This window comes from Pantherophis guttatus, chromosome 18, assembly GCF_059756535.1.
Source record: "Pantherophis guttatus breed Tessera chromosome 18, ASM5975653v1, whole genome shotgun sequence".
In the NCBI taxonomy this organism is placed as follows: Eukaryota; Metazoa; Chordata; class Lepidosauria; order Squamata; family Colubridae; genus Pantherophis; species Pantherophis guttatus.
Window position 1 is genome coordinate 1,690,648 of NC_142080.1, and position 13,271 is coordinate 1,703,918.

General features: G+C 42.0%; 1 protein-coding gene across 4 annotated transcripts; it reads left to right on the plus strand.

Moving 5' to 3' along the window:
* The first annotated feature begins 2,710 nt into the window (after positions 1–2,710).
* Positions 2,711–7,724, plus strand: LOC148111496 (uncharacterized). 4 transcript variants are annotated; one of them, XR_015730321.1, is made up of 4 exons: positions 2,711–2,889; positions 3,183–3,259; positions 3,622–3,659; positions 6,924–7,724. XR_015730321.1 is itself a non-coding variant. In XM_087880654.1 (3 exons), the coding sequence occupies exons 1-3, from the start codon at positions 3,161–3,163 to the stop codon at positions 7,270–7,272; spliced, it is 486 nt and encodes a 161-aa protein (XP_087736780.1). In that variant the 5' UTR covers positions 3,043–3,160; the 3' UTR covers positions 7,273–7,724. The 4 variants fall into 4 exon arrangements, 1 of the variants encoding a protein (XP_087736780.1); XR_015730320.1 differs by lacking the exon at positions 3,622–3,659 and having other exon boundaries at positions 2,819–2,889; XM_087880654.1 differs by lacking the exon at positions 2,711–2,889 and having other exon boundaries at positions 3,043–3,259.
* The last annotated feature ends 5,547 nt before the right edge of the window (positions 7,725–13,271 follow it).

Here is a 13,271-nt window from a genome sequence, read left to right on the forward strand (position 1 = left end):
GTCTGTTAGGATAAATCTGTATTATTTATCCTAACCGACAGGATAAACAATACAGACGTCCCCTACCCCCAATTTTTTTCCTGCATTGAGTTTGTTTGTTTGTTTGTTTGTTTTCTCTGTGAAGGAGGAAGTTTGGCACAAGGTGGATGGATGGATGGATGGATGGATGAAAAGAGGGAGGGAGGGTGGGAGAAAGGAAGGAAGGAAGATTGCAATAGGGGATAATATCAATAACTCAGGGTTGAACTGTGGAGTGCTATCTGAGCTTGGTTGTTTGCTTGCAGACATCTCATTACTAGGTAACATCATCAGTGGGAGGGAGTGTGGGGTTTGCTCTCTGTTTATCTACAGTAGCTTATTCTGCTAGGGTTGATGGAGATATGGTGTTTTCTCTTGGTAGTTCCTTGATCGGGGTATTGTTTTCTGCTTGTTTGACTGGTATTAATCCCTGCTTATCAGGGTGTTGCCTGATGGAGAGGATATGTTTTGGACTTTTTGTTTTCTTCTTAGTTTTTTTTTAAAAAAAATCTCTCTTTCGAACGGTATGTAAATGTAGTTTATCTCTATGAGTCTATTGATGGCTGGTTTTTCTGAATGAAGGAGAATCCCCTTGAGTTTTTGGATTTAGTTTGGTCTAGGATGAAAGATAGTCTACCCAAGTCTCTGAGAGCTTCGGTTCCTCAAATCAAGATGGAATTGAATGATACTTTCCTATGATTGGGGCGTTATAGTAGTTGCCGTTGAAAACTATCAGGCAATCTCATTCTTTGCAAATGACAATCGTGGCAGATAAGCCAGATGAGTCAAGAGATAAAAAGAGTTCTTGATGGACATGTTCTGTGACTGGTTGACATTTGAATGTGGAAAGATGCCTGGCTTGTGAGCAACTTCCTTTCAATGTCAAGACAAATCTGATATCTGGGGTGTATGCCCAAGAATATCTCCCAGACGCTATCTTTTGAGAGATACACCATCTCCACACCAACCAGGTAATCCATTTATGGTGAGAAGGTGGAGGGAAGCAGATCAGGAGACCTCAAATACAGAGGCTTCCATATTTCCTTTTTCTTCCAGGCCTTCTCCTTCTTCTCCTCTTTCCTTTTCTTTTCTTTTCTTTTCTTTTTTCCTCCTTCTCCTCCTCCTCCTCCTTCTCCTTCTCCTTCTCCTCCTTCTCCTCCTCTCCTCCTTCTCCTCCTCCCCTCCTTCTCCTTCTCCTTCTCCTTCTCCTTCTTCTTCCCTTCCCTTCCTTTCCTTTCCTTCCTTCCTTCCTTCCTTCCCTCCCTCCCTCCCTCCCTCCTTCCTTCCTTTCTTTCTTCTTCTCCTCCTCCTCCTCCTCCCTCTCCCTCTCCTTCTCCTTCTATTTCTTCTATTTCTTCTATTTCTTCTTCCCTTCCTTTCCTTCCCTTCCTTTTTTCCTCCTCCTCCTCTTCTTCTCCCCCTCCTCCTTTCTATTTCTGCTATTTCTTCTTCTTCTTTTCCTTCCCTCCTTTCTTTTTTTTTCTTTCTTTCTTTCTTTCTTTCTTTCTTTCTTTCTTTCTTTCTTTCTTTCTTTCTTTCTTTCTTCTTTTCCTTTTCCCTCTCCTTCTCCTTCTCCTTCTCCTTCTCCCTCTCCCTCTCCCTCTCCTTCTCTTTCTTTTATCACTTTGGGTGTCAAGATATTTTTTCTGGGTGCCAAACCATAAATCTCCAACACAATGGTCTACTAGGATGGGGTGGAAATCTGTGTAGCTAGTTACCAATGTTTGAAAAATATGAGCAGTGGGTTTATTTTTGTATCTATTTCTGACTGTGATTTATATATATTTTATTTCTGAGCTGCTTAGGGGAAATACAGAAATAAAAAGATGAGGATTCCTTATCAATCTCATTCGTAGTTGTGAAAATAACTCCATCTCACAGATCTCCCAAAAAATTTCTCTTTTTTGTCGACATGATAGTGATCAGCGATGACCATTGCAACTTTCTTTGCAAGTTCTTTCCCTGGGAAAATTTGGAAAGATTCATCTCCCACACCCTTTCAAATTTTGTTCAGAGAACTTGCTTTGGCTCCTCCAAAAATAACAAAACACGTCAGCTTGTAAGTCAGGTTTAGTAGCTTCCTCAGCTAATGAGTTTTTCACCAAATTCTAGGGAACTCCAATATTTTCATCCTTTCGAGTGGGATGGAGAATTAACTCTCCCCATCATGTAGCTTCTCTCTTTTGTTTTGTTTTTCTAAAGAGCTTTTTCTTGTTTAAAAAGCTGCTTAGAAAAAAAAAAGATGGTTAAAAAAAGATAATACAAGTGAAAAGAAAAATAGAAAGTGCCAAAAAGGGGGAAAAAAATAAATAGAAAGATAAGGATGTAGTAAAGAAAATTTAAAAAAAAAATACTTTTGTTTTGTATGTCCAGTATTATATATTTTTCCATTGTCATTTTGTAATGTCTCATTTTTAAATTAAATCTCAGTTTTGTCAGATAATACTCAACAGAATAATAGAGTTGGAAGGGACAACGGTCAAGTAGGAGAGCCTTATTCTTGTTCCATACCCTCTTTTAAACACAACCTATTTATAGTAGCAGATACTGTTAAAATTAACTTCTGGGTCCACTGTACAAAAATATCCTTCCATATCTTGCAAAGTTCAAATATTTTCCTTCCTTCATTCTGTGTTTTACATTCAAAGGATGAAAGATTAGAAACGCGAACAGGATTTTTAAAAACATCAGCAGTTAAAATTATCAACCATTATCTAATTAAATCACATGCAACTTTTCTGCACATACTTTTTTCCCCCTCTGGAGTAGAAAAGAAGTTCTTGCGATTCAGACATCGCATTTTAAACTTAACTTCCTTTATTCATTTGTTTCATCCGAGCCTAATTATCTACGCTAATGCATCTTAATGAGGTATCTTCTGAAAACGCTCCAGAAATTATAGGAGTAACAATACGCTTCTTTCATTGCTACTTATTGCTAAAGAAGTTTCTTTTTCTTTTTTCCCCCCTTTTTATTTAATCGTTTGCCTTTTTTTTTTTTTTTTGCCATCAATTTTTCCTGGGGGTGATGGAGAAGTTGGCAAATCAGCTCTTCATTTTAAACTCCAGAGGAAAATAATTGCAATAGTTTGTCAAGTTAACACGAAACTTTTAATGGTTGCCAGCTAATTAAATAACAAAGGATGTTTCATATTTCTCCCTTAGGCTCCCAAGGAAGACATATAAAGACGCTAAACATTTTTTCGCTAAAAATTTTTTTCCTTCTCTCTGCGCTGAAGCTGGTAAGTCTGTTTGATTCATTTCTTTAGCAATATATATATATATATCTGTTTTTACTGGGCTTCTACTCTTCGTCTTTTTCTTGTGTATCTGTTCAGACAACTTTTTTTTACAAGTTTTTTCCCAGAAATGTGTTCAATCTTGGGGGGTGGGGAGCAAAGCATATTTATTAAGCAAGTATTGATTGTCTTCCTCCCTTCTCTATTTCAAGACTTTCTCCCTCTCCAGGAACTTCCAGTTGTGTAATACAATTTGGGGCAATACTTTTCTGCATCTTTGCAAAATAAAAATGTCTGGAGATTTTTGCTTCCCTTCATCGTTAGGACAGGTTCACTGCATCTTGGTTTAAATATTTCTTTTTCAGAAGCCAGATCCTTTAATTCACCCAAGCTGCTCTTCGAGGTAGGTATGGTTAAAGATCATAGCTCCAAAATAAATCCACTCTGTGAGAAGTAAAACTCTTTGATTTTTAAGAGGAAAGTAATTCATGGATAAATAAAGCTGCATTGGCAAACCCAGCCCTGTAGAGGGCAGCACCGAACAATTCTCAAATTGGAATCAGAGGAGCATCCGATCTGGAGACCACCAGGAGATCCCAACTGGGAATTAATTCCAATTTTAATTGTAAGTTTAAAGGAAAACAAGACAAAAGGACATCTTCTGGCAAGAAAAATGGATAGTTGTGTCTGTGAGATGAGAAATCAAATGCAGCTCTGCTTGATTTCCTTAGAATAGTTTAGAGTCCTGTAGGATCGTTATGTCCCTTTTAAATATTATCTTTGAACATTAATCCAAGAGGAAACTTTTGAACATGGGAGTTTGAAGGATACGGACAATAGGAAGGACACAGACAATAGCTGGAAAACAGCTTGGTAAATAATGGTTTTAACAAAAATAAATCGGTAAACTGTGTTTGAATAAATGATGTAAAGACTAACTTTAAAAAAAAATCAATGTTCAATATTCAGAAGGTAAATATACAACCATTAGCCTGATTTGTAAAGAAGTAGTTTCATATCACCGTGTGTGTGTGTGTGTGTGTGTGTGTGTGTGTGTGTGTGTGTGAGAGAGAGAGAGAGAGAGAGAGAGAGAGAGAGAGAGAGAGAGAGAGAGAGAGAGAGAGAGAGAGAGAGAGAGAGGTGGGGGAGGGAGGGAGGGAGGGAGGGAGAGAGGTGAAATCCAAATATTTTTACTGCCGGTTCTGTGGGCGTGGCTTGGTGGGTGTCGCAGGGGAAGGATACTGCAAAATCTCAATTCCCAGCCCACTCCAGGGGAAGGATACTGCAAAATCCCCATTCCTTCCCCACTCCTGGGGCAAGGCAGAGGTAGTATTTGCCGGTTCTCCGAACTATTCAAAATTTCTGCTACTGGTTTGCCAGAACCTGTCAGAACCTGCTGGATTTCACCCCTGGTGTGTGTGTATGTATATATGTATGTGTGTGTGTGTGTGTGTGTGTGTGTGTGTGTGTGTGTGTATACACACATATAATATATGTGTGTATATATTATATTTTGCTGATAAAGAAATAAAGGGAGACTAGTATAGATCTATTTCAAGCTATTTAGCTCTCATCAGCTAGCCATACCCTTACTTGGATTCGAACTTGTATAGCTAGCTGATGAGAGCTAAATAGCTTGAAATAGATCTATACTAGTCTCCCTTTATTTCTTTATCAGCAAAATATAAATTTGGTATAAAATGGTTTGTCGTGAATGCTTGGGGGCTCCTGGATTGGAGATGAAAGGCGAAAGGGATGCAGTATGCTCCCTCCCATATGTTGGAGTAGACCAGGTGCCTCGATAGAAAAAAACGTCTCAGACTTCCTAGGAGGTTGATTGTCATAATTGTCCACATTTTCTACGTGGCTTTTGAAGGCTTGATGTTTGGAAACTGGTTTGGGTTGTTTTCCAACATCTGGTTAGTTGGCAACATTGTTTTTTAAAAAAATGCTCCTCAATTAGAATTACCCCTCCCTTCCTTCAAGGATTTCATGAAAACACAAGTGGTTTCCAAAAAGTCATATGCCTTTTTGGAATTGTTGCCGAGAACATGTTCAACTTGCTCAGTCTATGAATTCTTGGGCTGCAAAATGAAACATTAAACATTTTAATTAAATTAAACATTTGCTTCCTCTAGTCAATTTAGGAGCGCCAAGTTCCAAGTCCTTGTTTTGCCTACTTGGCCCTCCAAGACACAAAGTTGGAAAGGAAGAGCGGCCAGCAGAGCAAAGATCTCTAGGGCAACAAAACGCCCCAAAGTGATTGAGCGCAATAACCAAGCCAGGAATATGGCTTCCTCTCTAGCCAAAAAGGAGACCAGAGAGCTACAAAAGAAAAAAAAATTCTGACAGTTAGAACAATTAATCAGTGGAACAACTGACCTCAAGTTGTGAATCCCCCAATACTGGTTTTAAGAAGAGATTAGACAACCATTTGTCTGAAGTGGTGTAGGGTTTCCTGACTGAGCAGGGGGTTGGACTAGAAGACCTCCAAGGTCCCTTCCAACTATTCTATTCTATTCTATTCTATTCTATTCTATTCTATTCTATTCTATTCTATTCTATTCTATCCTACCCTACTCTACCCTACTCTACTCTTCATTCCAATATTTATTCTATCCTATCCTATCCTATCCTATCCTATCCTATCCTACTCTACTCTACTCTACTCTACTCTACTCTGCTCTGCTCTGCTCTGCTCTGCTCTGCTCTGCTCTGCTCTACTCTACTCTACTCTATTCTTCATTCCAATATTTATTCTATTCTATTCTATTCTATTCTATTCTATTCTATTCTATTCTATTCTATTCTATTCTATTCTATTCTATTCTATTTTATAGATCTGCCTGAGTTTTGCCAGTGACCTCCTAGTGCAGAATTAATGAGATACCACTATTTCTTGGAAAAAGTGATAGGCACCGACATATTTCTCAAAGGGCAACTTTTAAATCTTGTAGGTGAGATTGGGAGCATGCAGTAAGGAGATCTGACCAGGTCAAATTAAGGTTGCTGATGATGAGATCCATCAGCTACATTTGCATAAGTAATCTGTTTATTGAATGAACTGCACCTGGCTTGACTTGACACAGCTATACACTCATGCTCTTGACAGCTCTGGGTCGCCCACAAAACGCATACCTGAACAGAGAGGTGGCCTCTGTTTCCTTATGCTAAGTCACGGGAGAGATTAAGTCAGCGGCTCTCAACCTTTCGTCTCCAACACCCCCTTTAAAGACATTTTGTGACCACGGATCATGGCCACGGATCCCCCCAAGTCGTAAGATTTAGATCATAACATTTCTTCACGCCTTTGAGAACCCCTTGTGATGACAACATGGCCCACTAAATGTCTGTGGAACACAAGTTGAGAACCTCTAAGTCAGTGTTTCTCAACCTTGGAAGCTTGAAGATGGGTGAAGTCCACCCATCTTCAAGCTACCAAGGTTGAGAAATACTGCTCTAAGCCATGGGAGATACCTCTTGAAGATGAGGTTGGTCTACGGTTCTCATCAGCCATGGTCTCCAGTTGGTTTTTCTCCTTCAGGATTTGACCAGACTCCATTCCCCGTCCTTTCATCTCTTTGATCCAAAGGGTTTGTGGGTTGTGTCCAGAAAGATATTGATGAAAAATATGAAGCTCACTTGATATGAAATCCTGTCTTTTCAGATCTACCTCTGCTTCCAGGATCATGAACTTCTACGCTCAACCAGAATGCATTGAGTCTTATCTACCATACTATCTCTCGTGTTATCCGCCGGGTTATGCTCCTTGCTATCCCCAGTATGGTTATGGCAGTGGGACCAGCTACTGTGACCCAAGTGATGGCTACAACCCTGGCTATCAACCGTACGGCTACAGTTCAGGGGGTTTAAACACATGTTCCACATCACCTTGTAGTTATGGTTACCGATACACCACCAGAGGAAGCTGCTACGAACCTTGGAGATACCGGATGGGCTATGGAGCCAGGCGCAACTTCCCATCCAGGAGATACCGTAGCCCCAACCCTTGGTAAACTCCAGGTAGACCTTCCAGAAGATTGAAAATTCAGCAACCATCACTAGTGGCCACAGAGGACCTGGTGTTTTTGAAAAGCTGAAGATGAGCAGCTCCCTTGTCCCTCTTTAGATGTTGAAATGTGGCTTCTCCAACTTGGGGAGAATGGGTTGTGAGTTAACCATGATGGGAATTGTAGTATGGTTATATCTAGAAGTCATCAAACTTGGAAACGCTTAGTCTTTCTGATTGCCAGTTCTTTCCCAGGATGAAAGCTGACCCAATCCGCAACCCATTTTCGTCCATCTCTGTGGCCACCACCTGTTTTCAAGACCATATCTTTTCAAGAGAAGAACCTAGCTTGGAGGAACATATCACATTTCGCACCACCTTCTTAACCATGTCTAACCAGCTTAGTGAAGAACTTGCTGTAATCTTCTCCTGCAATAAAACTCTCCCTACAATATCAAACCATCTCCTCTATTATCCTATTTATTGTGCATTGTTTTCATCCCAATACTCTGGTGGGGATGTGAGTTGGAGGGAAAAACATTCATTGGAGCCCCTCCCACCAACCTATGTGTCAGACCTGGAAGCCATCTTTTACATTTGGGCCTTCAGGCCTGCCACATTTACTGCTGTGGGAAACTGGGAAGGGGGATTGTATGGAGCATGGGTGATATGTAGTCATAATAACATTCCTTTCTCAGAGAGTCAAGGACATCTTGCCCTGCACCTGGGCGGCTGGACCTGGGAGGCATCTCCAGTTGGGACGGTGCTTTGATTGGATCATGTGATGGATTTTTTGGGGGGGGGGCAGGGGAAGGGACTTGGATTTTCCTTTGGGTGGGGGGGAAAACCTGGAAACTTTCAGATTTGGGTTTTCCCAGATGTGCCAATATGACATCTCTAATGAAATGGAACTTTGAGGAAACTCAAGTTTTTCTTTGGGGGTGTTACTTCGAACCTATGATCCAATTGTCCTTTAGAAAGGTGTGAAAAACCTGGTTTCTACCTTGGCTTCTGGACGGTCTGGAGTTTCTCCTGGAGAAGAAGAGAAATGACAAATCCCAGAAGCCTCTTAAAGTTTTCCTGTTCCATCTTAATGGGATCTCGTTCTCTTGTCTTGGTTTTTCGGCTTATTGTAAAGGTTCCCCTCGCACATATGTGCTAGTCATTCCCGACTCTAGGGGGCAGTGCTCATCCCCGTTTCAAAGCCGAAGAGCCAGCGCTGCCAGAAGACGTCTCTGTGGTCATGTAGCCGGCATGACTCAATGCCAAAGGCGCACGGAACGCTGTTCCCTTCCCACCAAAGGTGGTCCCTATTTTTCTACTTGCATTTTTTTTTACGTGCTTTCAAACTGCTAGGTTGGCAGAAACTGGGACAAGTCACGGGAGCTCACCCCATTACGTGGCACTTGGGATTCGAACCGCTGAACTGCCGACCTTTCAATCGACAAGCTCCTATACTCAGGGATGAAGTGAGAATTTTAGGTTCCAAAATCAAAATCAATCAAAATTCGATTTATCCACCAATGGTTTAATCTGCAAATATATACAATAATGGTTTTATAAAGATATTCAAATATTCAGCACATCTGTGGATAAGCTGAACCTTGAATTTTTAAACCAGAAAAGAGACATCTGCAAACTAGCCGATTGTAAAAAATGAAAACACGCTCTACAAAAATGGCATCGGTTTATCCATGCACGATACAATTTTTAGTGGCATTTTGGCCTAAAAACAATCAGCTTAAGGATAAAGAGTAAATTAAAAAAGAGTTTTAAAGGGATCTGGTGAGGCAGAATTCTACGAGGATGTCATGAAAACATTATGAGGTACTCATGACCAATGAAAACCGAATCAAAATATTTTCCCACTAAGGTTGAATCAGTAATTAATTAACCATGTGGAAAAGGCACTCCCAAAATACTAACGGGCGTAATTGCAAATCACAGGCATCATTTGGATTGAATGGATCCAATCCTTCTACAATTGTATTGTCAAGATCGTGTTGAACATTGGAGGTGTTCAAGAAGAAGATAGAAGTTATCCAGTCCCACTTGACTTCATTCTGCAGGTTCCTTTCCTTGTAACCTACAAAACACACCTCATATCTGCCAAGAACCACCTGTACGGAGCGCTCAAGGTGTAATTACACACCCTACTTTACTCTGACTCACATCAATCGTGACAAAAAGCCAACGTGTTAGGTGGAAACATACGGTAGTCAGCTGCCCATGAGACAAACTCATGACAATCCCAAAATTAACAACTGTGTAGGCTGGTTGAGTGGCAGAAGAGCAGTGAGATAGGATCCTGCCTGCTTTTGATCTCGTCTAATCTGGTTCTATCTCAAGCGTCAGGAAAAAGCATCTCCCATTTTCCATTGGGGATGCCAAAGCGCTGAACCTCAAGCCTTCTGTACATCATGAAAAATCTCTGCAGCTGAACTGTGAAACTGCAACCAGATCAAAAAAAACAAAACAAAAAAACAAGATAGCTGATGTGTCATTCGGTTAATTAACATCACAGTCCTATTTACTTTAATGTAACAGGATCTACAAGAATCTGCATATTGTGTAGGAGATAAGTAGCACAAGATTGGTCATGAGCCTCTTCTTATTTTAAAGGAAGGCAAGCTGGACCCAAACAGAAGTTGAAGGTCATATAATAACTTCTGCCTACCTCCAAAAGTGTGGATGGATGATCTTGAATTCTCCCTGCTCTGATTCATCAACCCCATAATTCACATCCCAGCCCCTCAGGATCTAGACAATGGTGCAGCTTGCTGATTTATGGTCCTCATTTGGTCCCAAAGTGTTCACCAGAAGGAGGATGAAGATGGAAATGTGTCCTGTTGCATCCAGAACCCCTCCCTGAGTTGAGTCACAGTGACCTTCGTTGCCTTCTGAAAAAAGCCCATTTTTTTGACTCAGCATAGACACGCTGCTTATCCTTGTTTTCATTGTCCTGTACCATCTGCCAGATGGTAACAGTTCAAAAAAAAGGGGGGGTGCCCAGGATGAGATGGATCTTTAAGAATGTTTTGAACTTTCTTAAGGCAGCGGGAGCTATGAAGCTCTTCCAAAGAGGGGAGAGGGCAACCAAATGATCCTCTGGGCAATGATGTTAACCATCTGGAGCAGGGGTCTCCAACCTTGCCAACTTTACGACTTGTGGACTTCAACTCCCAGAATTCCTCAGCCAGCATGGGAGTTGAAGTCCACAAGTCGTAAAGTTGGCAAGGTCGGAGATCCTTGTTCTGGAGCGCTGTCCTATCTGCTAACTGTGCAATTGGCAAACCATACATAGATGCGGTAAGTTAAAATACACTCTATGGTGCAGTGGTAGAAGGTCACCAGCAGTTTCTCAAGATGGAAGAGATGTTCTCCAGCTCCAAATATGAATATTTAAAAAAAAAAAAAACGGCAACCACACAGCACGGAATTCAATGCAGAAGAAACTTTATTGAAGGACAGAGAAATGGAGATACAGAAAAATCAGTTTAGGCTAAAGTTGAGTTATACAAGATAGTTGTAGATTTTTAAGCAAGGATATAGCTTGCCATGCTGGAAGAGACCTCAAAGAATCTTCTAATACTCTGCTTCCTACACGGTCCAGCCATATCCCTTCTGGAGAAACATATAAGAAGGGTGTTATGATACATACCTCCCCTTAGTTAGTTCTCCAGGAACTTCTATTGATCAAAGCAAGGCATCCTGCTATTGACATAGAGGTAGAATTCTTAGCACAGTATCCATAATTATATGTCAACTAGTTTCCAGTTAATGGACATTCTTGGAAATTTTGATTCCTTTCTGAGTTTGGAAAGCAGCGGTTTTCAACATTTCTTTTGGTGGTTGGGCAAACGAAAGAGAAGAAGATGGGTTCTTCTCGTTTTTGCATAGGGATGAAGCTGGACATATATTTTAGGACATTAGATGGCCACTGAATCTGTCCTAGTCTGCTCCTCTCCCTTCAAAGCAAAACTCGATGTCTCCAAACCCATCTCCTTTCTTTGATCTGGCCCCAAAACTGGTCCCAGCTTATTACTCTAAAGTCAGGTGGGACTTTTGATCCTGTAAAATTTCTGTTTCTTGCTTTAGGGTAATTTTCACAGGTGCTGGCTTACTTAGTTAGTTACTTACTAAGTTACTTACTAAGTTACTTACTTAGAAGTCCTACCACTTTCCTTCCGGAGACCCTGGGATCCTTTACAGGATCTGAAAACCACAGTACAAAATGTTTTGTTATCTTTCTTTGTGGTTTGTTTGTTTTCCTCAGTTTTATGATCAAAACCAAAAATTGACACAATCTCCCTTTTTTAAAAAAAGTAATATCAACAGGAGTGGGGAGCCTGTAGCTCTCCAGATGTTCTTCAACTATCATGGGAGCTTCCTGGTGGAATTTCTATGACAAAAACACTTGGAGAGGAATAGGTTCCCCATCAACAAGCTAAAGGAAGATGAGACAGGACTGAAAAGTGACACTTGGTCAAAGATGCAATGAGTAGAGCCTGGGTTTCAGAGGTACTTAGCATCAGATGGAATATTTTGTTGAACATGAGCAATCCAAGACCTTTGAAAGCCAGGTCCAATCAACATAAGTGATGTTATTTGACCTTGAAAGTTGCATTGGGTCTTCTTGTTTTGTTTTGTTTTCTTTTCTTGTTGCATCCTGTTGAGATTCCAAAGCACCATCTCAGAAGCTGCTGCTGTATCTTAAGGTTCTTCGTGAAGGGCAACCATAGAAAAACAAAACCAGGAGACCAATAATCAGTCTTGGAGTTGTATAGCAAGAAGAGACATGGCAGGAACCCTGGAAAGGAGACGATAGCTGGAGCCAGGAGATCAACAAATGGGGTTGTAGCAAGGATCACAATATATGAAAGGGCAGCATCTGGATCTAGAATCTGGAGGTCCCCACTTGTTCATGGAGGGAGGAGACCAACTGAAAGGAGGACAAGAGGAACTAGATCCCCAGATTCCCCTGGAGGGAGGAGGACATCTTAGACTTCTGCATCGGGGTTTACAGATAGGGCTGTAGCCGGGATTGCAAGAACCACATCTGGACCAAGGAGAGGAGGGTCTGGCATCTTGAGATCCTCGCCTGGACATGGATGGAGAACTCCAAGGGCAGCAAGGAGCAAAGGGACTACAAGAACTACTACGTCTGTACCATGGAGGAGAGCAAGGAGAGCAGGGATTAAGAGAGCCATGTCTGGACCAGGGAGGACAGCAGCTGGAGGTGGGATTTTTAGGTCCCCACCTGTTCATGAAGGGAGGAGACCAGCTTCCACTTCTGGACAACGGAGGACAGCAGCAGCGAGATCCCCAGCTGCTCATGGAGGGAGAAGGAGATCTTTGACTGCTAGATCGAGGCCTACAGATGGGGCTATAACCAGGGTTACAGGAACCACATGGGGCCCAAGGAGGAGAGCGGGAGCTGCGGTCTTGGGATCCCTGTCTGGACCTGGATGGAAAACTCCAATGGCAGGAAGGACAGGAGGGATTACAAGGGTCATATCTGGATGAAGGAGGAAAATATCTGCAGGAGGAGCTGGCATCTTGAGATCCTTGTCTGGACATGGGTGAAGGACCCCAACGGCAGCAAGGAGCGCAGGGATCACAAGGGCCACATCTGGGTGAAGGAGGAAAATATCTGCAGGAGCTGCGGTCTTGGGATCTCTGTCTGGACCTGTCTGGAGAACCCCAACGGCAGCAAGGAGCGCAGGGATTACAAGGGTCATATCTGGATGAAGGAGGAAAATATCTGCAGGAGGAGCTGGAATCTTGAGATCCTCGTCTGGACATGGGTGAAGGACCCCAACGGCAGCAAGGAGCGCGGGGATCACAAGGGCCACATCTGGATGAAGGAGGAAAATATCTGCAGGAGCTGCGGTCTTGGGATCTCTGTCTGGACCTGTCTGGAGAACCCCAACGGCAGCAAGGAGCGCAGGGATCACAAGGGCCACATCTGGGTGAAGGAGGAAAATATCTGCAGGAGCTGCGGTC

Excerpts from the sequence above, each read along its gene's own strand:
- LOC148111496 (XM_087880654.1), top strand. The coding sequence starts at position 3,161 with ATGTTTCATATTTCTCCCTTAGGCTCCCAAGGAAGACATATAAAGACG. Across the intron at positions 3,260-3,621 it reads TTCTCTCTGCGCTGAAGCTG|AAGCCAGATCCTTTAATTCA; the intron begins GTAAGTCTGTTT and ends TTTCTTTTTCAG. Across the intron at positions 3,660-6,923 it reads CACCCAAGCTGCTCTTCGAG|ATCTACCTCTGCTTCCAGGA; the intron begins GTAGGTATGGTT and ends CTGTCTTTTCAG.